Source organism: Amphibalanus amphitrite, unplaced genomic scaffold, assembly GCF_019059575.1.
Source record: "Amphibalanus amphitrite isolate SeventyFive unplaced genomic scaffold, NRLGWU_Aamphi_draft 001124F_arrow, whole genome shotgun sequence".
Lineage (NCBI taxonomy): Eukaryota > Metazoa > Arthropoda > Thecostraca > Balanomorpha > Balanidae > Amphibalanus > Amphibalanus amphitrite.
The window spans coordinates 160172-186161 of record NW_024882618.1 but is presented as its reverse complement, the minus strand read 5'-3'; the positions used below and the strand labels follow the sequence as shown (position 1 = coordinate 186161).

Below are 25990 nucleotides of genomic sequence, written 5' to 3'. Positions count from 1 at the left end.
GGTACTGAAAGTTTGGTGACGATCGGCGCAGCGGTTCTGGAGATATATCGAAAAGTCTGGAGGGGGGGGCAAAAAATAGCCCCCCCCCCCACCAGGTCGCGGGTTAACAACCAACTTCGAAATTTGACCTCACTTGACCTGACCTTGACCTGATCTCGACCTGAAATTCATCCAGAGGTGGTCCATATCACTTATTGAGTGTGCCTATTGAATTCTATGAGTAAAATGACCCATAAAACATGTGTCGCACATGCCCTTTTCTATATTTTGTTTTTGGTGACCTGACCTGACCTGACCTGACCTTGACCTTGACCTTTGAATGACAGTGTATTCAACGAATATTGTCTTGGTAGTCCAAGAACACGTTTTGGGCAATCAATCTCAGTCCATTCTTCGGCAACTACGGTGCAAGGCCGATACTGTAGAAATTTGCATTTTGTACCCTTGACCTGACCTTGACCTGACCTCTGACCTACTTAAGCAACAAATTTGGGTTCTTAAGATCCGCCTTTTAGAGAGCTTTCGATTGCCGTTTTCTCCGTCTTTCTACGACCATCGGTTCGGAAGTTACACAGCCCCCCCCCCCCCCTGCAGGGCGCGTATGGCTAAATAGCCCAGCGGGGCGCGGGCTATCTCACGACAGCTGGAACTGAGTTTTGCAATGCTGTCAGTCTGCGATCCAGCATGTTGCATGGCGGAAAACTGGCGCTATAGTTGATGACCATAATCTGGTAAATAACATATTTTTATTACCATAAAAATGATAGTGACGGTGCAGTAGGCAAGTTGTGATATATACTTTATGTTTCTCTAACAGCTTTTTACATGGGCGGCGGTCCGTTTCCGTTGAACCACGCACGGACCAGACGAGCCACGTCTTGAGGGAGGAAGAGCGTCCCGCCGAGAATCAGGTACCTGCGGGCGGCGTCCGTCGGCGTTTTGGGGGGGACATCCGCCAATTTGTATCTGTATCTGCAAAGCATAGCAAATGTGATTAAAGGTTAGAGTAGGTATGTCAAGAAAAATGGGTCAGCTGGGAGGCGTTCTGCCGGTAGGGGGTAAAACATCAGGTGGGGGGTCATACGGGAATGCGGGAAAGGGACTTCGCCGAAGCGGAGGAAAGGCTCTCCTACCCGGAGATGCGATTGTAGGCTTCTGGGTTATTTTGTTCTGGGAGGCATTAAGTTTAGATATTGGCTATGTTTGTGTCGTGTTATTCAAACCGTGTGCAAATTGTTTATGGCACTTCTGGTGCGGAATTGCATGCCTTGTTTCGTGCAGTGTTATTGATTGGATGTGTGGTGTACATATGCATCAAGAACAGGCAGAGAGAAATGGGAGATCCCAGCTACGGACAGTAACAGCTCACTTGTTTTCATGGTCACAAGGATTTATATTTAAAGTCGGATGGGTGAAGTAAAAATATGTTCCTTTAACTGTAGGGGATTGGGAACGTTTGAGAAAAAGAAGAGATGTTTTGAATTACCTACGCCAGAGTGATTTCAACATATGTCTTTTACAAGATATACATTGCAAACCAGAAATGCAAAATTACTTCCGAAATATGTGGGGCGGAGACGCAAAAATAGCAGGGTTTTCACAGAATTCGAGAGGGGTGGCAATTTTATCGAGGGCAGTGGATTTGAAATACAACGACATACGCATTGATGAATTCGGAAATTATATCATTGCAAGTGTGGTGATTAATGATCAGCTTGAAGTTATATTAGTGAATACATATGGCCCAAATATAGATGATCCCCATTTTTTTATTAACGTGTGGGATATATGCGAAAAAATGAAAGGAGAGAAAGACGTGCCATTTATTTGGGGTGGAGATTTAAATATCACTTTAAATTTTTCGATAGATGCCCTTAATTATTCCCAACAGCATAATAAAAAAGCCACTGATGCAGTAAAAAACATCATGAATCGTAGTGATTTGATCGACATTTACAGAGAAATTAAGGGCGAAAGGCAGAAGTTTACTTGGAGAGTAGGCAATCCTGTTAGAAAGTGTGCAAGATTAGACTACTTTCTTACGTCAGAATCCCTCATGCCAATGGTAACAGATGTTGATATCATTCCAGGTTATCGAAGCGATCATTCTATAATTACAATGGAACTGAACCTGACAGAGCAAAAGAGGGGGAAAGGGTTCTATAAAATGAACACATCTTTGCTAATGGATCGAGAATATGTACAATTAATAGAAAAGACAATAAGGGACACGATTTTAATTTATGCTCTTCCAGTTTATTCAGTTACTTTTGTCAGAGAAAAACCAACAGAAGTTGAGGTGATGATCAGCTGGAGTGCATTTTGGGAAGCTCTGATTCTGAACATGCGTACTGAAACGATTTCCTATTCAATTCATAGACGTAGGAAGTTAGTAGAAGAAGAGTTCAAAGTAATTAAGGAAATTCAAAGATTGGGAGATCATGAAGAAGGCGAGACGTCCGACGAAGTACAGTCAAGACTATCAGTCTGTAGGGAAAAATTAGAGGGCCTTAGGAAAATAAAAATGGAGGGTATTGTGACACGAAGCAGGGCTCGCTGGTACGAGGAAGGCGAGAAATCGACAGCATACTTCTTGGGGTTAGAAAAAAGAAATTATGTTAATAAAAACATTGCTTGCCTGTGTGATGCAAATAATGAACGGAGAACAAAACAAACAGAAATAATGGATATATTAGTTCAACATTTTTCTGAGTTATTTACTGAACAGCCCATTGATTGCACAGAGGCGGAGAAATTTGTAGATGATCTACATATGGAACAGCTCTCACAAATACAGTTTAAGGAATTGAATAGACCGGTGACGCTTCAGGACCTTACCGATTCCTTAAAAGGAATGTCGAATAATAAGGCGCCGGGAACAGATGGATTTCCAGCAGAATTTTATAAGCTATTTTGGAAAGACTTAAAACTTTTTTTCCATAGAATGGTAATGGAAAGCTATGAAAATGGTAGGCTACCAACGTCTTTAACTGAGGGAATTGTAACACTCATTCCAAAACCTCTGAAGCCTAAAGATGAGATAAAATCATATCGGCCGATAACGTTACTAAATTCGAGCTATAAGATAGTTGCATCTGCAGTAGCAAATAGAATAAAGAAGGTCTTACCAGATGTTATTGGTCATGAACAAACGGGTTTTATACAGGGTAGATTTATTGGTGACAACACTAGACTTACATATGACCTTATTCATCATTTAAATAGTACAGAGAGAAGTGCTTTATTTCTTAGCTTGGACATTCAGGATGCCTTTAATTCAGTTAACTGGGACTTCATTCGCATAATGTTGAAGAAGTTAAACTTCCCTGCATTTTGTATTCGGTGGTTCGATACGCTTTCTTCAGAGGCTGCCTCATTGATTGTTTATAATGGACATATATCAAAACGGATCAAGTTAGGAAGATCATGTAGACAAGGAGACCCTCTTAGCCCATATATTTTTGTGATTGTAATGAACGCATTGCTTCAAAGAATTAAACAAAACAGAAATATTTCTGGAGTCAGAGTAGGTGATTTGGAAATCAAGATGTCTGCTTACGCGGACGATGTGATGTGCTATTTAGATGGTAGCGTGAATAGTTGTAGGGTTTTATTCGAAGACTTAGGAATCTTCGCTAAATACTCTGGATTAAAACCTAATATTAAGAAGACCCAGGCGTTTTGGGTAGGTAAAGATGCAGAAACAAGAGAGCCAATTTGTTCAGATTTGGCTTTAAGATGGACAAAGAAACTTCAGGTTCTGGGAATCATTTTTGCTAATGACGAGACTCAATCAGTGGAAGAGAACTATGGCAGCAAGCTAACGAGAATTAGTGCAATTATTGCCAGCTGGAATAGACGCAATTTGTCGCTGGGTGGTAAAATCATAATCATCAAGACGTTGTTACTACCGATTTTGACACATATACTTACATCACTCCCCAGTCCGCCAGAGGAGTTTATGAAAAAGTTGAAAGCGACATTATTCCAGTTCATTTGGAACGGAAAAGTTGATCGGTTGAAAAGAAGTAGTATTTATAGAGATCATTTAAAGGGAGGGTGTAATATGGTAGATGTTGACACGTACGATACCGCCCTGAAAGTTACATGGGCGAGGAGAGAAATCATGGGTAATCATGACTGGTGCAAGTTGTTTAGGCAAGAAATAGCACGATTCCAGTTTATCTGGGAGCGCAATGCAGATTCATTATTGGAAATGGGAAGAAATATGTCCAATAAATTTTGGACAGATGTTGTACGAGCAATGGCAAAATTTGATCAGAGCATCATGGTGGACATAGAAGATGTTAATCGACATTCCGTGTGGTTTTCAAATCATACAAAATTTAGAAACTATGAAATAAAAGCATGGAGGCAAAAAGGAATAGTTTACATCAATGACCTATTAAGGGACAATGGAGAAATAATGTCCTTTGAGGAAGCAAAAGCTACTTATGATCTGAAAGGGACAATAATAGATTATCTAGGTCTGGTACATAGTCTGCCTGTTGAATGGAAAACCAGACAAGGCAAAGTAAAGGAAGCATATCCTATTATTCACCCAAATGTTCAAGCGATCATTAGTCAGAAAAAAGGCAGTAAGTATATTTATAACACACTTCTACATCATAAATTCAAGGGAAGTAAAAATAGTTGGGAGTTGGGTTGGGAGCAAGAGATGGGACAGATTGACTGGTTGAAAGTATATGAAGCAAATCTTAGACTAATTTCGGTTAAATATCGAACACTACAATACAAAATTTTAACGAAAATTGTGGCAACAAAACGTTTACTTTACCAAATGGGCATAACCGTATCGTATAGATGTGACAGATGTACGCAATGTATCGATACTATAATGCACAGATTCTGGTTTTGTCCATTGATCAGAGCATTTTGGAAGGACGTTGAAACATATCTGAGGAACGTAGGCTTAGTTCAAAACATGTCTTTTTTTAACTTAAAAATGATAATTCTAGGAAATGATGAATTGCTGGCTATTAATCATATCATCATCGTAGGCAAAACGATGATTGCTGGCAAATACCTACTTTCTGTTGACATTTTATTAACTATATTGAAAAGGGATATGATCACGGAAAAACACATAGCGCTTAAAAGGGAAAAATTACGTGACCATGAAAAGAAGTGGGCAGCGTTGGTTGAAGCATTTGACCGGTCTAGCTAAAAAGGATTGTAAAAGTGTGTAGGATGCTGGGAGTCAACAGGCGATCAGTTTATTCTGTTGTTTCTCTTCTTATCTTTCCGTGTGAAACGATGTCATAAGCTGAATACATCGTTAAAAAAAAAAAAAAAAAAAAAAACAGCTTTTTACATGTTTAACCTTTACTGCATCGGCAGATGGCCGATACATGAATTGATGGTCGTTTCTGCAAGCCGCCTCCTATATATGCCGGTCTGGCCGGCCGGATGCCCGTAAGGGGCTGTATCCGGCCTGGATCGATGGTAAGCATCGCGCTGATCTGAGCTTCCTGTAGCCAGCACCAGAGGAATGGCGCCAATGCGGCGGATAAATGGCGCGAGTTGGGAGGCACCTCCGGCATACCAGGGTCACAAGGGTGCATAAACAAATACTTATGCACAATGCACCACGTGCATTACATTGCATCTTCATTAGCCGAGTCGGAGACGTATCCCATGAAATCACGAAATAACCGAACCATTGCGTTAAAAAAATGAAACATGGTCGATAACTATCCGCTCATACTAAACGAAAGCAGGCATTGCACATCAGTCAGAGACAAAGCATAAAAATTATCGCAGACGTAAGTTTCATACGTACCGACTGCTAGCCTGTCTCCTTCGCGGCGTTTCCACGTCATCGTTCCTCGTCTCTCGTTATCACTCTCACACCATATCACTACACACGCCAGTCGTCACCGGGTGAACCTTCACACTACCAACGCTCGCGTATCACGTGCCTCGTCTCGTGCGCGCCGCGCCGCCACTGCCCGGGATCGACACGCACCACACTCGTCCCCGTTCCGCTCTCGACTGGCGGCTGACTGCTTGGAGCCGCCGCTCGGCCGACCGACCGCGCAGGCGCCGTCCGGTGCTAGCTGCACAGCGGATGTGACGGCGTTGCAGTCTCCGGCCGGCACGCCACTGCTCGTGAATGCGCCCGGCTCGTGAGCCCTTCGTGATCTGAGCGAATGCCGGAGCTGGGTTACCTGAGCTCTGGGTGACGCCGTTATGGGGATTTGTGCAGGGTGCATGTCATGCTAAATAACACAAGTGGAGATCAGGGATGTTTGAAATTACAATACTCCACAGGTTTATTTTCAACGTGCAGCGCCAAGACCTTATTAATGCAGTCAAAAGTTCCAAAAGTTTCTAGCGCTTTTTTTCCTTGGGCACTTTTTACTTGGGTACACGTCTTTAGAGGTGAAAGGATTGGTATGATAAAGGTTGCAAAACTTAGAGCATTTTAGTTTTTTTTTTAGGTATTTCGTCTAAAAAAAACATCGCAAACGGCAACAGCAATAAGTTTTGTGGCTGCTAAAAAAAAAAGCATCTGGGCAGTGCAAAAGCCTTATAAGGGCTCATCAAAAGCTGTTTTGCACGTGGAATAGGCTTTGCTACTTTCAAGTTTTAAGCGTTTAGCAAATTTCGAGACGTTCTGAGAAACATTTTTGCCGTTTTTATTTTGCCTTTGATTTTGCCCGCATGGCTTTGTAAAAAAAAGCAGTAGTTGCCCAAAAGCTAGACGAATCCGACCATGATAAAAATGTGTAATCGTTCAACGTGATAATTATATCTGATTTGTTCGTAGCAATAAAGTGGGCCGACCAGTAGGCACTAGACATCAAACATGAGTGAGCGCACAAATGCCACCAGCGCCAAGGGGAAGAAGGGAAAAGGAGGCGCCTCGAACGCGGCCAACAGCACCAAGGCATCCATCCGACCGCCGCAGCGGATCACCACCGTTCAGAAGCTGCACATGAAGCTGCTGGAGGCGGGCATCGGCGCCGGCGACCGGCGTGGACCGACCGACGCGGCCATCGCCGCCGGCATGAGGGCGACGGCGCGGCCGGGCCCCGGCACCGAGCCACCGGACGGCTCCGTGAGCAGGGACTCGAGTCCCGGCATCGACCTGGTGCCGCCGCCCCAGGAGCCGCCAGCCGAGCCGCCGCCGCCGCCGCCGCCCAAGAAACCGGCCAAACGCACCGCCGCCCAGATCTTCCGCGAGCTGGCCAGGTGCCGGGTCGAACAGGAGGAGGAACTGAAAAGGTAAGCCCACCGTCACCGCCCCTCCCCTTCCATATATCAGGCAGATAAATATCTAACCCTCAGGCCTGTCCACCTGAAACCCGTAGACATGTGCTGCTCGCGCCGCGCAGCGGTGCTTGCAGGCCCCGCTCCGTCGAGAGCTCATGTCCTGACCGTCCCGTCGTCATCACCGCAGACTGTCGGCGCTGGAGTTTGTGCCCGTCACAGAAGAGGTTGTGAACAAGAAGGCTGTCGAGCTGGAGGAAAAGGAGGCCCACGACAGGGCGGAAAGGCGCATGCTGGCACTGCTCACTCTTGAGAACTCCATAGCCTCCAAGGAAAAGGCGCTGGAACATAAAAAGAAACTGGGAGATAAAGCGCTGCAGGAGGTAAGATTTTTCGAAGCTATTTTGCAAGCGGTTTATGTGTTTTGTGCAGGCAACGTAGGCAACAGCCAACAATGCAGGCAACCTATATAAAAGTGAAAACTAAGCGCAAACTGTGTCAAGAGCTACTTCTCGATCAAGCGAGCACTTTCATTCGCGCATTGCATCGATGGTTGCATTTTATGCAGACTTTCTGGAACATATCATCAATCAGCTATGTTTCAATGTCATCCCTTTTATGCCGTTTCAGAAGCGAAACCTGCGCACCGTTCTGGCTGAGCTGAGGGCCCAGGAGCAGACTCTGGCAGAGCACGTGCGGAGGACCGTGGTGGCACTACGGGAGAGGGCCAGGGAGGCGGTCAGCGCGGTCACCCAGCAGAAGGTCACTGACGGTCAGTCGCGTGGTGAAGGGGGACAGTATGGTGGGACAGACGCTCTGTCGTCAGACTGGTGGAACAGAAGGTCGAGACGGTTTAGTTGGGACAGAAGGTCTGGTGGGACACACAGTCTGATGGGACAGACGGTTATGTGGGACAGTCTGGTGGGACAGACGGTTTGATGGGATGGTCTGGTGAGACGGACGGCGAAGGTTTTTATTTGTATCTAAACAATAGTTTACATGGTTTTGTATCATTGGTTGCGTGATGCACACATAATGCCGTAAAAAGTTGTACGATGTATTATCGCGTTCCGCATTTGTTTCCAGCTCGCCAGTTTGGGGAGGAGACGCTTTCACTTGTCCGAGAGGCTCAGCAACAGGTGAGGAAATGCGTCGAACGAAACTAACGTTTGTAATCGATAAGACTAGAATATGGTACGGAAGGGAGGACGCTGAACTAAACGTTATGATCCAGAGTAATTGGTTTCAGATGCGAGTGTGATTTTGAACACATTACAGATAATTTGCTCGTAAAAGAGGCTGGGTAACATCCACTAAATCCACTCAGACGCGTCCTCTTGCCTCTGGCTAGCTGACCCTTTCAGTCCCTCCCTGTGTTCGATCTGTAAACTGCACGTGCTGTTCCCCTTCCAGAGGGAAGAGGAGCGTCAGCAGCGGGCGCAGCTGATTCAGGAGATCCGTCAGCTGGAGACCACGCCGCTGCCCCGCTTCAAGGAGCTGGACCTCACCGAAACGGCCGGCCACGGACTGCTCGACGAAATGTCCATCGTCGAGGTAAATAGGGGGCTCGACGTAAGAACTTAGAGTCATTGATGATGCGCTGAGGCTGGTGACAGATATGATGAAGGGCTCCGGCATAAATCAGAAGACGTCACTATTCGCATGTTGACGCGTGAAATTTCCCTCTTTTGTAGAATACCTATGCTCTGATAATTGGTGCACTACCGAAATCCAGTTTATGCTAATGACAGTTATCAAACTAACTAGGACGTGCAAAACCAAACACGATTGCGTTCGTGTGACCTCTAGCCTGACGTAATCAAGACGTAATTACCTCTGACCTAACGTAATCGTTTTTGCGTTTGCACGGTGTCATAGTATTTCGATGTTCTTCGGTCTATCTATAAGAATAAAATTCATTATAATGCGGTATATGTCTATTCGTGGAATAAATGAGAATGTGATTCGTTTCAGCTCAGAGAACGACTTGCCCTCCTAAACATGAGACGAACGGCAGAACTTCGAGAAAAGAACCAGATGATTCTCAAAAAGAAAAAGGAACAAGAGCAGCAGATGGAATTGGCTGAAGAGATTTTAGCAAGATTCCACGAAACGCAAGCACTTGAACGGTACCGGTCTCAGCGTCAAATGTTTATTTAGTAGTATTCATTCAATACGATAATTTCTAGCTTTGTCCTGCCCCGAAAAATATGTGAGAGGCACGGAAATAATTGTTCATCAGCGTTAGCTATAACTATTATATTACTGTCTTTACTCCACAAGGAACCGCTTCGGGTCGGAGCTTTTAAAATCGATTACATTACTTCGTCAGCAGGTGGCAATCGGCTAGGTATTGGGATTTGGAGATATCAGTCGAAGAAGTACGTACATATTTTTGAAACTTCGAGTTCCAATAAAAGAGTAAATCTCTCATTTCCTCTTGATAAGTCATAACTCCCTACCTTTCGCACCTTCTTTCATTTTTTCGTGGTTCCGCTCTAAGCCCCAGCTCCGAGCTCTATAGACTCCGAGGAGCCAGAGCACCTCTTCCTCTGACTCCAGCCAGACAAAATATAAAGCTCCGACCCTCTAGGCTCTAATGAATCTCAATAACGACCGTTAAAGAATGAAGAATTTGTTGGGTTAGGCCCTTTCGGTCCAATGAGACCATTTCAGAGCCGGAAGGATGATAGGATATAGGGGGAGACATTGGTCTGGGCAGGCACCCTAGTGAGTCGCCGGGGCTGAGCCCGTCCAGAGGACAGGCCACCCAGCCCCAAGGCACTCACTGCACCCGGCTACGGGGTGCGCTCCCTCGGGAGCAGCGGTGCCGCTCCAAGGGAGCAGCCCGCATGAGCTAAAGTTGCCTGTCCAGTCCGGAGGGGGGTTGCGGCGTGGAGGAGAAGGATTTCAGTATCCTGAGGATAGAAGCACGGAACGGTGAATAACGACCGTCTCTTGTTATGTGTTTACGTACTATCTCGGTGTAGGCATTCGTTCCTCCTAACCAGAGTACTACGTCGATCAATTCTGTCGTACCGCTAAAGTTCCCGCCTGTGTCCTTAGGCAGCAGCAACGTGAGCGGTCAGCCAGGAGGCCGCCTCCAGTCTCCTCCGAGCGGCTCCACCAGCTTCAGAGCGAGCTCGAGATGAAGCGAGGAGAGCGGCTGAGGAAAGCTGCCGAGCGGCGAGCCGGTCTGCGACCGCAGCGACACCTGGTGGTGCCAACAGCAGCGCCTCCAGCGGCAGTTGTGCGAAGCGCGCCGCCGGGAGTGGGTCGCACGCGGGCGGAGGAGGAGGCGGTGTATCAAAGGCGGACAAAGAGTGACAGTTGTGTGCGGCTGGGTGCCAGCTCCCAGGGGGTCACCACCGGCACCTCGCAGTCCTATGGGTGTGTCGCCAGATAGATGGGCAATTGTGGGCTATAAGCACTGCAACGGATCGGCGGAAACGGTACAAGCTGAAAAAACATCGAAATATAATCTACTGTGATGCTAGTAAACGTTTCCCGGTTTACGTGGACTAGTTTTAACGTCTGTCTAGTTTTATGTCATTATTGTTACCCTAGTCGGAAGCATGAGCACAGATTTACACAGCTTGTGTCAAAGTCACAGACGTCTTATTGTTATTTGCTTACGCACCCGAGTGTTTATTGAGTCGCCTACCAGGTCCAGTACAGTGGGCAATGCAAACCAAGTGCATACGAACTACTTTCTACACAGACAACGATTAAGTCTAGCCATAACCTAACGTACATCTACAAACACAGCTTGTAAGTTGCAACCGCAACATACAAACGCAAGCGTCTACCCTTGCAAGGTCTTGCACTTAACAAACGCATTACACATGCACGATACACTTGTTACACTGCATGGTATGGCACATAGATACTGTGAATGCTTACACACACAAAAGAAATACACAAAGTGACGAAGAATAAACGTATCGCTCAACAACCACAGCATCAGCTCGTCTGACATCATTAGTGTACTAGGCATCACACCAATGGGTCACCTGCCTTACACATCCAACAGTGACAAGTGACAACAGCCGTCAGCACATTTACCAGTCTCACATTACCAGACATCAGTCAGTCCCACATCACCGAGCGACCTCACATATCGAGCTGCACATCTGTGTTATCCCGTATCCAGGCGAGGTAGGGTGCGACGCGTGTGTAGCCGGCCGGGTCCCCGATGTCACAGCCGGCGGCCCCTACAAAGCTGCTGATACCGACCAGTGACCAGCGACCGGACTGGAAGATCATCAGCGGCCCGCCGCTGTCACCCTGAGGGGCACACGGCAGGGCGTCAATATCGAGACTCAATGGTGCTCCGAGCCAGGGACTTCGAGCAACCTCAGGACTAGACTAAATGGTATCGGCAAGGGGACGAACTAAAAATAATTAAATGCATGAATGTGTCCGAAGGAGTAAAACGGTCACATTGAAACTATAGACTATAGTAAACGTATGTCATGTCACTGTCATATCAGGTCAAAACATAGTGATATGATGTAGATCATAGGGTAGCCTGGGGCAAGACGCCCCAGATAATTTATTTTGCTACATAACTTTTATTCCACATAACCTAGAAGGCCAAATTTGTGCTCAATGCGTTCTTTGGACATTCTACTTTAAATTCCACCCCTCAAATTCATTCACTTATGATCGGACTCCCAGCTAGGAAGTGGTTTGTGAAGCAACTGCAAATAGGGCGTTTTGCCCCAACCCCAGGGCAAAACGCCCCACGGCCTGGGGCAAGAAGCCCCATACTCTAGATTAAAGATTAAACATGCTAGTTGACTAAATCTTATATGAAAGGTCCGTTGGACCTTGGGAGGCATGGCACTGAAGTTAGCACCTTCCATCCTATCAGGTGTTCAGCTACGACACTATTGTATGAGCAGGTTTTTCACCTGCCTCATAAGGCCAAATAATAAATTATTGCAATGCAAATGTTTACAGAATACTTCCTTTGACATCCAGTTGCTGAGAAAAATACACATAAAGGCATAGAAACTTACTGTTCGCCAGCTACCGAACATTAGAAAGTGGGTAGTCCGAACAACACATGAGGTAAAACGCCCCATGGGGCTTTTTGCCCCGCGACCTACTGGGGCGTTTTACCCCATCACGTAGTTCGGTCAGAGAACAACGCCTTGCACTCCAGGAAGACATAATTTAACACGAACCAACCCGGCATTGTAAGCGTTAGACAATAGTTGTTCAAAATACATAAAAGTCGTTAACCTGATGTGGACGATAAAAGAACGCCATGATGCATAATCTGACAACAAAACATAAAAATCACTCCAAAAACACATTTTTGGCTATATCTCCCTAAAGAGTCATCACAATTTATTTCCAGTCTGCTCATATAATGATCGTATAGTGCACGTTTTATAGAAGAGAGGATGTTTCCCCAGAACCTTGCCAGTTCCGAGAAACATCGGTGAGGCGTTTTACCTCGGCGGGGCGACTTGCCCCGGTCTACCCTACTTCATTTGTCACCAGGCAGCTTTACGGTATCGTTTCTTTTCGGGCTGTAAAAAGTGGCGTAATAGCAGCACAGTGCACACAAGCTATTAATTAAACCCGCGCCCCGTAGGGGGGGGGGCGAAAAGCCCCCCCCCCTGTCCTTTTCGGTCGATATCTCCTAAACGGCTAAAGATATCGCCACCAAACTTTCAGGACCCCTCCGGGCATCAATTTTATACATTGTGACAAAAAACAAATTCCAGAGGCTATGATAGGTTGGCCACAAATGACGTCAGAATGACGTCATGTTTTGTCATTTTCGACCGAAAAAAGACCTTCGCGAGAAGATATGTCAGGCCTACAGCTTTGAAGATACAGAAAAATTATTAGACATAAAATATGTAGAATTGACAGGGCTACAAAACTGCTATCTCAGATTTTTGAAATTTCTGAGTTTTGACCCCCAAAAATCAAAAAAGCATTTTTTGGATATTTTAGTCTAAAAATCCAAAAAGTTTTTTGAGTTTCGAAAAAAACGGTATATATGTGATAGTACCTATCGTCTTCTATCTACATACCAAAGTTCAGATCGATACCTCGTTTTTTGGCCAAGTTATAGCGAAAAAACTGTTCAAAAATAATGACGTCAAATTTTCAAACTCAATTTTTGGCAATTCTAGACCTCGTAGAGCAACAAAAAAGACCACCATTAGACTCCCCGTGACAAGCTGCATCGAATCGATACCCATTTTATGCAAAAATATCAACTTTGAAATTTGACCTAATTTGACCTGACATTGACCTGACCTTCACCAAAACGTGACCTAGGCTGGCCCCAAAGGCTGCCTAACCCACATAATCGCATTTGTCATGTAAAGTGGACCATAAAATCACACGACACTTTCATATTGTGACCCCCGGTGACCTGACCTCGCTATGACCTGACCTGGTATCAATGACCTCAGATAGCAAAGTATGTGTTTGACGAACAATGTACCATCGACGGTTTTCAATAAATTACCAATTTACTCGATTTCACAACACATTTCTTGAAATGCCTGTCAATGGTGAAAATCTGACCTTTGACCTTGTGACGTCATCGGTTTGACCTAGGTCAATGAAATCTGGTCACAAGGTAGTTCCCGGGTGGGGCTATCGAACGCCGTTTGACTTTTGAAAATCAGCCGGTAACTTTCCGAGATCTTAGGGGGGCCGAAACGCCCCCCCCCCCCCCCTACGGGTGGTAGGGTCCGCCGGTAGCCCTACGGGGCGCGTGGTGACTGAGGATGCCCTCTCGAGCCAGGAGCGCCAATCCTTACCGAGCAGTGCGACTGTTTGGCGGTGGTCGGTTTGGAGCAGATCTTCAGCGGCGTCATCTGGAACGGGAACCGGTTGGCGCACTCGCAGTTGCCGATGATACGCACCTTGGCCGCCTGCAGAATGAAGCTGCCCCCCGGCTGCAGCAGAACGGGGAAAACTTATGGCATGGACATAAAATATAGAATATCCGATCAGAAAAACGTCAATATCAAAATAAAATGAATGAATACTATAAAAACTTAGGTACAGCAAAATACATAAAAAGAAACTGTGAAATGAGAATGAGTTTGTCCAGAGGACGCAGCTTTTCTTTTGCATTGTAAAGAAAAGAGCGGCGCGCAAAACCGCGAAACTTGGCACCGCTTATCATCGTCAAATTTGCATCGAGTGTAAAATTAACCCTGGTCACCTAAGGTCAGATCACCAGATCAAGTTAGCCCTGGTATTTACGGTGGGGGAGGGAGCAAGCGGCTAAACGGACTTCCCCTCACTTTTTCGCAAATAACTCGCGCAAAAAACGGCCGATTGAGACGAAGCTTTCAAAGTCTGCAAGCGATATTATGCGTCTTCACGACCGGTATGATGCTTGCAGTCACACATCTGACCAGTTGGACGAATTTCGAACCGTTCACAGTCAGCGTTCCAAAAATTTCTCATTTGGGCTGAAGATGACACTCAAGAATAAGAATGGATAATTTTCCACTCTCACGTTTTTGGTGGCTCGAATTTTCCACTCAGACACCCAAGAGAAATCTGAAGTTTGGGACACTGTTCACCAGAAGTGAACGTGTATATAACTTAGTTTTTTTTTTTTTAAGAAAATATCAGGGTTGCGCAGTGCGCTTGGGCTTTTGAGTCAATTATTTTCCATGCGACACCAATAGGCTTAATGGTCATTTTCAGAGATGTTGGGGTTGCTGCTACAACCCCCTTTTGGGGTTCCTGCTACAACCCACTTTATATATAAAGTTGCACTCGTGCTGTTCACAATTCCTCCCGATCCATCCAACAACGCCCGATCCCGTCCGGCCGCTTCCGAATCTCCGACTAGTCGACGAGCGATCCACTCACGGCCGTAAGTTATCGTCCAAAGTTTTATAATCTGCGTCAATATTGTGTGCATACTTGTGCCACGGAATATATAGTTTTAAGTCTACGACATGTCGATATGTACCTACTACGATATGTCGTAGACTATATATTCCGTGCTTGTGCGATTTTGTGTGCACCGCGGGAGTATCACCACTGAGAGGGTTGTGGGTCTCTACTCTCTCATCTCTCTCTCTGAAGAGTCGGGGGGTCGATCGAGCCCCGTTTTTTTTTTGCATTTTTTGAATGCCATCCTGACGTTTTTTGCAGAATACAGTGACCGAAATCTGGGGAGAAATCGAAAATTGGGGGGGGGGGCTATGGCTACGAAGGTCAGTCCATGTCGCTGCCCAAGTGGCCCACCAGTCAAAATTCCTTAGCCGAGGCCCTGGTATTTGGCCTCACAGGTTATCTCGGAAAGTAAGAAACTTTGAAATACGCGGAAAAGGTAACAGCTTGCTCGCTACAAGATCTCCTTTCACTATCATAATAGGTCGTTTTTCGATTGAGTCATCGCTGAGGTCTCTGGAGGTCACCAAGCGCAGAATTATCACGAATTTTGGTTCCCGATTTGACAACTTTTGGCGCATAACTCGGGAACCAATAAAGGTACAGCGCCGCAGAAAAGCGCATTCCATTGCTCTTTCAAAGTCCTTTTCTAAGCATTGTTCTCAGAATTGATAAAACGTCATGCTTTATGAAAACAAAAGAAACAACTGAATACCTGTCTTACGCCAATACATGTCTTTGCGGCAGACAACAAAATGCAGAAAAGGTCACAATCATCAACCCCAACAAAAACCTGACCATACCATGACAATGGATAGGGTGCAGCTGATAATCAACGGTCACTCAAAAGGTCATGCCACTTTACGAAAGATTACGAGCGTTGTCGCCAGTATGAAACGTTAGATGAAGACACGGTTGAGCGATGAAATCACTTGAATTGTGTTCAAATCAATACGGATCGATTGACATGCAGCATGGTCAAATTTTGAAGTTGTCCTTTCCAGGTCAAATTTAGTTCGTTTGAGTTACACGTTCGTCAGTTACACGTTAGTTCGTTTTAGCTACACGTAAGTTTATTACAATTAATGTAAAAATCGGGAGTTGTTCGTAATAATTTAATGTTTTGTGACCTATAGTGACTTTAGCGATGACCTGATCGAAAAATGACCTGTACTGATAGGTTTTATTAGCGAGCTATCTATTGCTTTATTCAGGGTCTCTGTAGCTTTCATAATCTTTAGGTAGTCGGGTGGGGCAAAAAAAAAGCGCCACTCTTTCCACCATGGCGAAGTTGGCTGAGACCGCCCAGTACGGTGGGCTTAACGGCGATAACTCCGTCATCCAAATCGTCTGTTACCTATTGAGTTCAAGGTACAGCTTTTAGTTCTGCCCGACCTCAATTATATGTCCTGTGTCCGCGATACGGGATTATTACGAGCGAGCGAGCGCAGCGAGCGAAGCGAGTCTTTTCAATATAACGGAAAAATCTCAGTATGAGCGGCCCGGCCCGGCCCGGCCCGGCCCGGCCCGGCCCGGCCTGTAACGCTTTTGAGAGGCTTACAGGGTGGAAAGTAATTACGCGAACATGTATTTTCTTACAATTTCGCCTGTCAGTGGAGATTTTGCATGAGCGCGGGCTGTTATGGAACATGACTGGTCGTGTTTGTTGTCGCCTCATCTAACAAAAGTGACCTTACTTTGAAAAATGACTTGGAAGGTCTACAACACCTCTCGGCTTCGAGTGGTGCTGACGCCATACGCTGCTCAAGACCAAAATGGGCAAAGAGATCAATTTGAAGTTGCCAGGGAAAGCGTTTGTGATTATTTTGGCTGGATTGGTGCGGAAGGGACTCGGAACGGTCTCGGCACCAGCATTACTCAATTACACGTTTGGTTGAAGCATAATAAAACTTAAGAGGACTTAAAAAGCAAAGCCGTTGGCGGCAGTAAAACCTCGGCGAATTCAGGCGCCGAATGGGTGGTCACCATTTCCGCGACCAAACGACAACAGTCGACCCGAAAACAGGCGAAATGGTTTACTTTGGCCGGGTACCCCATCTAAGATATCACGATTCATACATAAATCCGTGAAAATTCGAAAATCAAGCCGTACAAACAATCGAGATGGCCAAACTTCATGAATTAACAGCAGGATTGTCAATTTAAGTTTTCTTAACCCGCGCCCTGGTGGGGGGGGGGCTATTTTTTGCCCCCCCCCCCTCCAGACTTTTCGATATATCTCCAGAACCGCTGCGCCGATCGTCACCAAACTTTCAGTACCCTCCCGGACATCAATTTTACACGTTGTGACCAAAATTTTTTCCAAAGGCTATGATAGGTTGGCCGGAAATGACGTCAGAGTGACGTCATGTTCTGCCGTTTTCGACCCAAAAAAAGGTTTCGCGGGAAGAGCTGTCAGGCCTATAGCTTTGCAAATACAGAAAAATGATAAAGACATAAAAGCTGTAGATTGGACAGGGCTACAAAACTGCTATCTCGGATTTTTGAAATTTTTGGATTTTGACCCCCAATAATCAAAAATTAGATTTTTTGGATATAATAATCGAAAAATCCAAAAAGTTTTTTGAATTTCGCAAAAACCGGAATATATGTGATAGTCCTTACCGCCTTCCATCCACATACCAAATTTGAGATTGATACCTCTTTTTTTGGCGAAGTTATAGCGAAAAAACTGTTCAAAATTGATGACGTCAAATTTTCAAACTCAATTTTTAGCAATTCTAGACCCCGTAGCGCAAAACAAAGACCACCATTAGACTCCCCGTGACGAGCTGCATCGAATCAATACCCATTTTATGCAAAACTATCAACTTTAAAATTTGACCTTTTTTGGCCTGACCTTGACCTGACCTTGACCTGAACTTCACCAGAAACTGACCTAAGCCGTACCTGATAGTCTTATAACCAACACCATTGAGTTGGAAATGAAAAATTGGCCATAAAACATGTATCACACAACCTTAGTAAAGTTGGGCTCATGTGACCTGACCTGTGACCCTTGGTGACCTGACCTGTGACCTGACCTGGTATTGCCAGTGACCTCTAATAGCAACATATCTACTAGGCAACTGACGCCCTACCGCTGATTCTCGACAAAATGCGTTTTCCTCGGTGTTATAGCGCATTCCCTAGAAGCCCCGTGAACGGTGAAACGTTTCATCTTTGACCTGACCTGTGACGTCATCGGCGACCCCGATGTCAATGAAATTTGGTTTCCTTCGACAAATTTGATAGGCCTTTCGAACGCCGTTTGAATTTTGCAGATCCGTCCAGCAGTTTCGGAGATACGAGGGGGGGCAAAAAATAGCCCCCCCCCCCCCCACCAGGTCGCGTTATAAACAGACCCCACCAGGGCGCGGGTTAAGACCGCCAAACCTGAACAGAGGAGGACAGGCAGCTGGCTTTGTGGTTGGGTGAGACATCTTCGAAGCTATTTCATCCGTCAAACCTGCAGAACAACGCGTTGGGGGCTGCTGATGCGTCCGACGTCCCGCCCGTCCCAACCTTCAAACATCCGGCAAAGGAACACACATCAGCGTGTTATGAGCGCCCGGATGGTGTCAGAATTGCATGTAGTGACCAACAAGGCCACAAAAAAATAAAGTATACAACTAGTGGAACATCCTTCCAGACGAGTCTCTTTATCTAATCCATCAATGCACCAAAAGGGGCAAAATGATTGAGCGCACTTTTGTGCCCGACGCAAAGAAACTCTTCTTCATGATTGATAAAGTCCTTCCTCTCACGGCCAAAAAGACGCAAGACTGGTGCTTTGAGAACCCGTTCTTCCTCTGGGCATATAATGGTCAATCTGGGAATAGCCCAGACCTCAATTTGATCAAAAATATCCAGGCGACTCTTCAGGAGAGCGTCTAAGAGCTCCTAGTAGCCACTAACATCGATTGCCTCACCAGACAGCTCCAGGAGGCGTGAACTAAGCTTTGGCCAACAGTGCTTGACATGCTCATATCAATTATGCCTGAACGCCTTTGTCAGTGTATCGCACATAAATAGGAATATATGAAAAGATGAAATTTTCATGTCACCGCCGCTTTTTCCATTGCTATAAGACGAAAAAGTATGTTCGCGTAATTACTTTCCACCCTGTATATCTCAGCAACCGCTGGACCGATTGGCCTGCGGTCTTTTTTGTTGGGTAGCCCCATCCCTTCTACCCCGTAATTGACTACTTTTGATACATCTCAGTGACCGTCGTGGCACGTGCCACGTGAAAAGTCAAGGGTGTTCAAGCTGTTTTGCAAAAGCAGTGATTTTGAGAGGCTCATATCTCAGCAGCCGCTTGGGCGATTGACTTGCGGTAATTTTTATAGGGTAGCTGCATCCTTTCTACCAAAAATAGGATGCTCTCGATGCATGTGGGTCACCCGCAGTGCACGTGCAAAATACAACAATAAGAGGTGTCAAATTTGTTCCCATTTTAATAACTCGGTAATTACTGGGGCGATTTCGCTGAAACTTGGCATACAGGTAGGCACCCACCAGGCAATGCATTCCCATGTGTTGCGGTTAACCCTCGCCGGCACAGGCCATTTTGCGTCCTTCGACGGCACAAGGGGGGGGGGGGGGTGGTACGACCCCCCCCCCCCTCGCGTTTGGCCCCTGATTGAGCTAGAGCTTCGCGGAAAAAACGAGCGTGTTGCCCGTCACGAGAGGAAGCCGATGATATCCAATTTTAAGGTCCTAGGTCATCGGGTGACTTTCCAGGTCAGGTCAATGACCCGAAAACCGGGAAAATCGGGACCAGTTAGAAAGTCGTAAAGTGTGGCTGCTATGTGGTTTTCCGGGGTGCTGATTACGAATATCGTGTTAGTTTTGATCAAAGATGATGTTTTTAAGCATTTAGACCAGGTCGGGTCGGTTCAGGTCAGGTCAACCGGTAGGGGTTGTGACGGGTATTCGTAATACGTGTCAACCGCCTCTGGCAGCTTCGTAACATGTTACGAAGGCACCAAAACTACTTCGTAAATGTTCAAATGGTTGCTAAATTCGAATTCAACTCCAAAAACTAGCCTAGAAACATGTAAAACTCGAAAACGTGAACCGAGGTCACCCGAGGTCACCAAAGGTCAATGACCTGACCTGACCTTCAGGTGACCTTGACACCCACCCTAATGTATGGGAGCAATATAAAATCACATGTTTGAACGTTTGAAACCACGAAAAGCTTGCAAACGCGCGGCTAATGCGAGCCGACATACGCCGAATCGCGATTTCGGCCAAACATGGTCACGGAAAAGAGGTCACAGGTCAAAGGTCATTGGGGTCAGGGTCATGAAATTTTCAGGGAACGTGTAAAATTGATTAATGCGAGGGTACTGAAAGTTTCGTCGCGATCGGCCGCTTTTTACGCGAGTTATTCGCGAAAAACCTTAGGGGGGGTTGCATCAACCCCCCCTGTGCCGGCGAGGGTAAAGGTGCTACTGCACGTGCGCACGTGCAGGGGGCGTTTCCAGATCTCGAGAACGGCTGGGCTGATTGTGCTCAAATTTGGTACACGGTTGGAGACCGGTTAGTAGGGTGCCGTGCAAAAGTCAGTTTGGACCCCGTTTACACGTGCGCACGTGCAGAATGCCGCTTCCAGATCTCAGGAACGGCTGGGCCGATTGCGTTCAAATTTGCAACACCGCTAGCGACCGGTTAAAAGGGTGCTTTGCGCAAGCCCGTTGGAAGTACCCTCTCGCCCTTCCGCACGTGCAGGGCTCACTATCTCGCTCACTCGTTCTTCGCCCAAAAGGCGTTTTGCTGGTGTATATTGTATATCGCGCTCTGCGCGCCAGCCGCCAGGGAGCCACGATGACTCATTATATTTGTTAATGGTCGGCGTCATCTCACTTGTTATCGGACAACCATCCATCTCTTCATCCTCAGGACAAACCCATCCGCATCCCATCTCACGCTCCCCTTGCGGGCTGCCGGTCACCCCGTCTGACAACCGGTGGGTGAGGTCGGGTCCGCACCAGGACCCGTAAAAATCCTCTCCTGTGACCGTTTGGAAGGTGGGCGGACTGTCCCAACGGGGCAGAGACCGAGGCCGAGTCGGTTTCGTTTCCGCAGATCATTAGCCGCGTTTACATGGAGGGGTGTTCACGGGCACCGCACACTGCTGCGTGCGGTGTGTGCGGTGCGTCCAGCAGGCGTGGGGGTAGGGGATGGGTAGGCGGTTCTGACGTCACGGCTGCGTGCGGTGGACGGTCCACTGTGGCCAGTCCCGACCGGCCACAGCGATCGCTGTGTGCGGTGACGGAAGGCTGACGTAGGGACGCAGTGGGCGGAGCTTCGAGGCTGTGTGCGGTCCGACCGCACACAGGGCCCGTGAACAGCCCTAGGGTTAGTTGCCAGATAGTGGAATTCCGATACCGAGACATTTATTCCACTAACGAGATATTTCAGGCACATTCCGCTGGTTCTGACAACTTATGCGGCCTTCTGGCCGGGTAGGTCGTCAGAACTAGCGGATTATGCCCGAACTGTGTCGTTAGTGGAATAAATGTCTCGGTATCGGAATTCCACTATCTGGCAACTAGCCCTATGCGGTAAACGCGGCTACTGTCCGTGTCCCGCAGCCCAATGTCTACATCCTATTCTAATATCCCATAGCTCAGGCTTTTTAGGCTGAAACAGTTTACCCCCAACAAAACAAAACAAAGCAAAACAAGACAAAACAAAACAAAACAAAACAAAACAAAACAAAACAAAACAAAACAAAACAAAACAAAACAAAACAAAACAAAACAAAACAAAACAAAACAAAACAAAACAAAACAAAACAAAACAAAACAAACAAAACAAAACAAAACAAAACAAAACAAAACAAAACAAAACAAAACAAAACAAAACAAAACAAAACAAAACAAAACAAAACAAAACAAAACAAAACAAAACAAAACAAAACAAAACAAAACAAACCAAAACAAACCAAAACAAAACAAAACAAAACAAAACAAAACAAAACAAAACAAAACAAAACAAAACAAAACAAAAAAAACAAAACAAAACAAAACAAAACAAAACAAAACAAAACAAAACAAAACAAAACAAAACAAAACAAAACAAAACAAAAACATGGAAAAATTGTGCAACACGTATCAAAGAGCACGTATCGAAGATACGTGTCGCAATTCACGAAATAAATCCCGCAATTCACGAAATAAATTTCATTCTATTTTTTAGGAACGCAAACAAGCGTTACCTGTTGTTATCTTTTATGCAGCCTGTCTTTTTTACGTCGTTCCTATTTGTCTCAGCTGGCTCTGTTGAATCCTCGGAGATAAACTCCCCTCCCCTCCCCTCGGTCAGCACCTAGCTGTCCCAGCTGGCCTTGTTGAGGTCGGTTGGGGTAGATGGCTTGCTGGGTCACTTGGGCCAGTTTGGATACCCCTGAACTGACCTTGTTGGGGTCAGTTTTGCCCCAGCCGGCGATGGTGCCTTCCATGTCCGTGTACTGCTGCTCCAGCTCCAGAATCGCCGGCAAACAGATCGGCTGGATGACGTCGTTAAACTGGACATCCTCGGATAACCTGAAGGCACGCACCAAATATAGGCCTTATAAAATGGGCGATTTATTGGTTAGTTATCAATTATCATAAACGTACGTGCAACAATACAAACTTATGCTGAAAATAAGAAATGCAAATTGTTTACATTTGCAAGGTGAAATGAAAATCGGCATGCTTTGACGTTTGCCATCTAAGCTAAAAACGTTAGTGTAACAAGCAATTTTACACCGACCGTTCACAGTAAAAAAGTGTCCAGCTAGCCGCTAGGACACGTAAGAGCTCACGCCGAAGCCCATCAGCAACCATCCCCTGTTTCTCCTATCCCCTCCAATCCCCTCCGCCCCTCGGCCGCAGGACGCGGTAACACCGAGCCACTCACTCGATCAGGCCGATGTCGTGACTCCGCTCCAGGCTGACGATGCTCCATTCGGGATGCTGTTTGAATTTGGTAGCGTTGACCACCAGCGACTGGGCGCCTGGGTGTCCGATGTCGAGAGCGCCCAGCCTCAGCTCGGTCCAGACGGCAGATTCCAGGCAGTGAGCGGCCGTGAGCACGAACCGGCGGCTGATGAGAGATGCGGAGCAGTACAGCTGCCGGAGAGATAGGTGGGACGTGGTGAGCTGGAAGTGACAGACACGTGAAAAGGCATTGAATGGGTGTAGCTGACATACAAAATTATGAAACCATCATCGAGGCATGAAACTGGAGGCTGGAGTCGTCGTGTTCAACTTAAATGACTGGCAGACACGAGGGGCTGTCAAGGAGGCGGCAGCTGCAGGTACGAGCTCGTATAATAGCTAGTCAGACATGTGTTGCCTTCAAAGGTGCCATGCGTTGTCCTCGATACTAAAGGGGACATAAAAGGCATCTTTTTGACACTTTTTATAGCTTTGAAACTTTATGTTCTTAGTGCTAAGCAATGTTTATTCACAAGGATATTTTTCTTTAAAGGCGAGCTGCACGCAAAAAAAAATAAAGACAAGCTAAAACGCGATCCTTTCGGTACTCCTATTCCAACGAAACACCGTTCTTCTTTCGAAACATACCTACTTCCCGTCCTCTCGCCCCCCCCCCTCCCCCTCACATCCACGTGCTGTGATTGAGGCGTGACGGTGGCCTGCCCCCTCCTCCCCCCCTCCTCCGGGGGGTGGTATCGTGTCGACTACACCAGGCGTCACGTCACGCCGGCTCCCGCACACAATCCCCGCCGCGTCACGGCTGTGACGGCGATGGCGTCACACCTGTTCCGAGTCGCCACCCCCGCCCCCGCCCCCGCCCCTGCCGTACCGTCGCCGCTGCCGCCCCGTTAGGTGTTGAGCCCTCTAACACTTCTACACTCCTACAGTCCTTTGTCGTCCTGAAAGTTCGACGAGTGCTGACTTCTACTTCTACGTTCATAAACTACGGCTTACTGCTGAATTCGATTAGCCATGGTGTAGTTAGTAAAGCACATGATGACTGATAGATTAAAAAATGCCACGGCTTCCATGGCGGTTCAACGAGGCTTCACAAGCGAGATTCAACGATTCTTAAATGCTTTACGAGCGCTGATGTGCAAACACAATGCCCGGTTGATAGAGCAAGGAACGATAACCCACTCTTTAAGACATCAACGCGCCGCAAAATGACCTTGCAGTCGGCGTGCCGGCGTGCTCAACAAACAAACAATAAAACATCAACGCCCGCAGTATAAGTTGCTAACTTCATTTTGTATAAATAAAGAAGATAAGATGGTTACATTTCGTAAAATTGGGCGCAGCACTACCGTTTTATCGTCGGTAGTCCGATGTAGACGGCTCATATCTCACCGTTTTGTCGTCGCATACTCACTGGTTTGATAAAGATGCAGACGGCTCATACGTCACCGTTTTGTCGTCGCATACTCACTGGTTTGATACAAATTTAGACGGTTCATATCTTACTGTTTTGTCGTCGCTACTCACTGGTTTGATACAGATTTAGACGGTTCATATATTACCGTTTTGTCGTCGCTACTCATTGGTTTGTTAAAGATTTAGACGGTTCATATCTCACCGTTTTTTCGTCGCTACTCATTGGTTTGATACAGATTTAGACGATTCATATCTTACCGTTTTGTCGTCGCTACTAACTGGTTTGATACAGATTTAGACGGTTCATATCTTACCGTTTTGTCGTCGCTGGTGCGTGTGACGATGTAGACGACGAACGGAAACTCGCCGACCTTCGCGTCCTTTCCGTCCAGAATGCGTTTCACTCGCGACCTGCCGCAGTCTGAAACAGAGCAGGATCGGTCGGTAATCGGTAATCAGTCACTCGGTCTATTGGTCAGTCTCATCGGTCAGTGCAAGCGGTCAGTTCTAGCGGTCAGGCCATAGCGGTCCATCTCAGCTGTTGGTCTCTGAGGGGTCAGATCCATTACCGTCCGGTCATCCCGCATCTGTCAGTCGCAGCGTTCAGTTTTAAGCCTGAAACAGACTCTTTCCGCAGTCAGGAAATCGCATGCGAGAGCCTACTCAAATACATGGAAGCACTCTCGCATCAATCGCACGCACCTCCCGCAAGCGATTGATGCGAGAAGAATTATAATGTATTTGAATAGGCTCTCGCATGCGATTTCCTGACTGCAGAAAGAGTCTGTTTCAGCCTTTAGTGTTACACTGACATATGTACAGTGGAAGCCCAATGGGAACGGGTCGCCGACAGGCGCCAGTGGTGAGCACCGAACATGTTCTCTGAGCGCGTGGTACGTTCTTTCACCAACGCAGAACGTTCATTGGTTTGCTGTCACCCACTGAGAACTAAAAACAAAGTGACCGGACGCAGCCACTTCGCAAAAAGCGGTGAACGTTTTCACATGTCCGAACTAAGCACGTACTGACTACATTCTTTAAAAGTTGTGAGAGAGTGAACGATTTATAGCGCGCGAGGTTCAGCATACACTCTCGGTTTCATTGTTCCACAATTCGTCGTTTCAAAGTCACCGCAGAACCGGCAACCCCAGATCGTTAGTGATTCTAGTCACGAACCGTTTCACGTGAGTTTATTTAACATCCGTGAAACGTACTCTCACTAAACAATAACAAGGTAGTGGAACACATCGCGTTTGGTTATGATGCTGATCCGATAATGAAATCCTATATTAACCTTCCAGGCGGTGGGGGGGGGCATTTTTTTGTCCCCCCCCCCCCCTTTAGTTTTTTCAATATATCTCGAGAACCGCTGCACCGATCGTCACCAAACTTTCAGTACCCTCCCGGGAGCAGCTAGCGCACATGGTGACCAAACATTTTTTCCAAAGGCTATGATAGGTTGGCCGCTAATGACGTCAGAGTGACGT

At 46.5% G+C, this 25990-nt stretch overlaps 3 protein-coding genes across 3 annotated transcripts in view; 1 reads left to right on the top strand and 2 right to left on the bottom strand.

Moving 5' to 3' along the window:
- LOC122370342 (dedicator of cytokinesis protein 4-like) overlaps positions 1–5991 on the bottom strand; it is a gene marked incomplete at its 3' end in the record, with an annotated part of 40552 nt that extends 34561 nt beyond the window's left edge. The window contains exon 1 of the mRNA XM_043345845.1: positions 5804–5991. Coding sequence (XP_043201780.1) covers positions 5804–5843 — 40 coding nt within the window. The remainder of the gene's footprint in view (positions 1–5803) is intronic.
- Positions 5992–6575: 584 nt separating this feature from the next.
- LOC122370340 (cilia- and flagella-associated protein 99-like) lies at positions 6576–10732 on the top strand. Its single transcript, XM_043345843.1, has 7 exons — positions 6576–7251; positions 7427–7619; positions 7867–8008; positions 8323–8375; positions 8650–8790; positions 9211–9365; positions 10303–10732. Exons 1-7 carry the CDS (start codon positions 6833–6835, stop codon positions 10640–10642), a joined length of 1443 nt encoding a protein of 480 aa, XP_043201778.1. The 5' UTR covers positions 6576–6832; the 3' UTR covers positions 10643–10732.
- Positions 10733–10857: 125 nt separating this feature from the next.
- The window catches only part of LOC122370341 (collagenase-like), a 28916-nt gene continuing 13783 nt past the window's right edge, over positions 10858–25990 (bottom strand). The window contains exons 3-7 of the mRNA XM_043345844.1: positions 24818–24924; positions 23050–23261; positions 22562–22691; positions 14034–14171; positions 10858–11523 (exon numbers count right to left, since the gene is read on the bottom strand). Coding sequence (XP_043201779.1) covers positions 11350–11523; positions 14034–14171; positions 22562–22691; positions 23050–23261; positions 24818–24924 — 761 coding nt within the window. The 3' untranslated portion in view covers positions 10858–11349. The remainder of the gene's footprint in view (positions 11524–14033; positions 14172–22561; positions 22692–23049; positions 23262–24817; positions 24925–25990) is intronic.

Excerpts from the sequence above, each read along its gene's own strand:
- LOC122370340 (XM_043345843.1), top strand. The coding sequence starts at position 6,833 with ATGAGTGAGCGCACAAATGCCACCAGCGCCAAGGGGAAGAAGGGAAAA. Across the intron at positions 7,252-7,426 it reads CAGGAGGAGGAACTGAAAAG|ACTGTCGGCGCTGGAGTTTG; the intron begins GTAAGCCCACCG and ends TCATCACCGCAG. Across the intron at positions 8,376-8,649 it reads TCCGAGAGGCTCAGCAACAG|AGGGAAGAGGAGCGTCAGCA; the intron begins GTGAGGAAATGC and ends TTCCCCTTCCAG.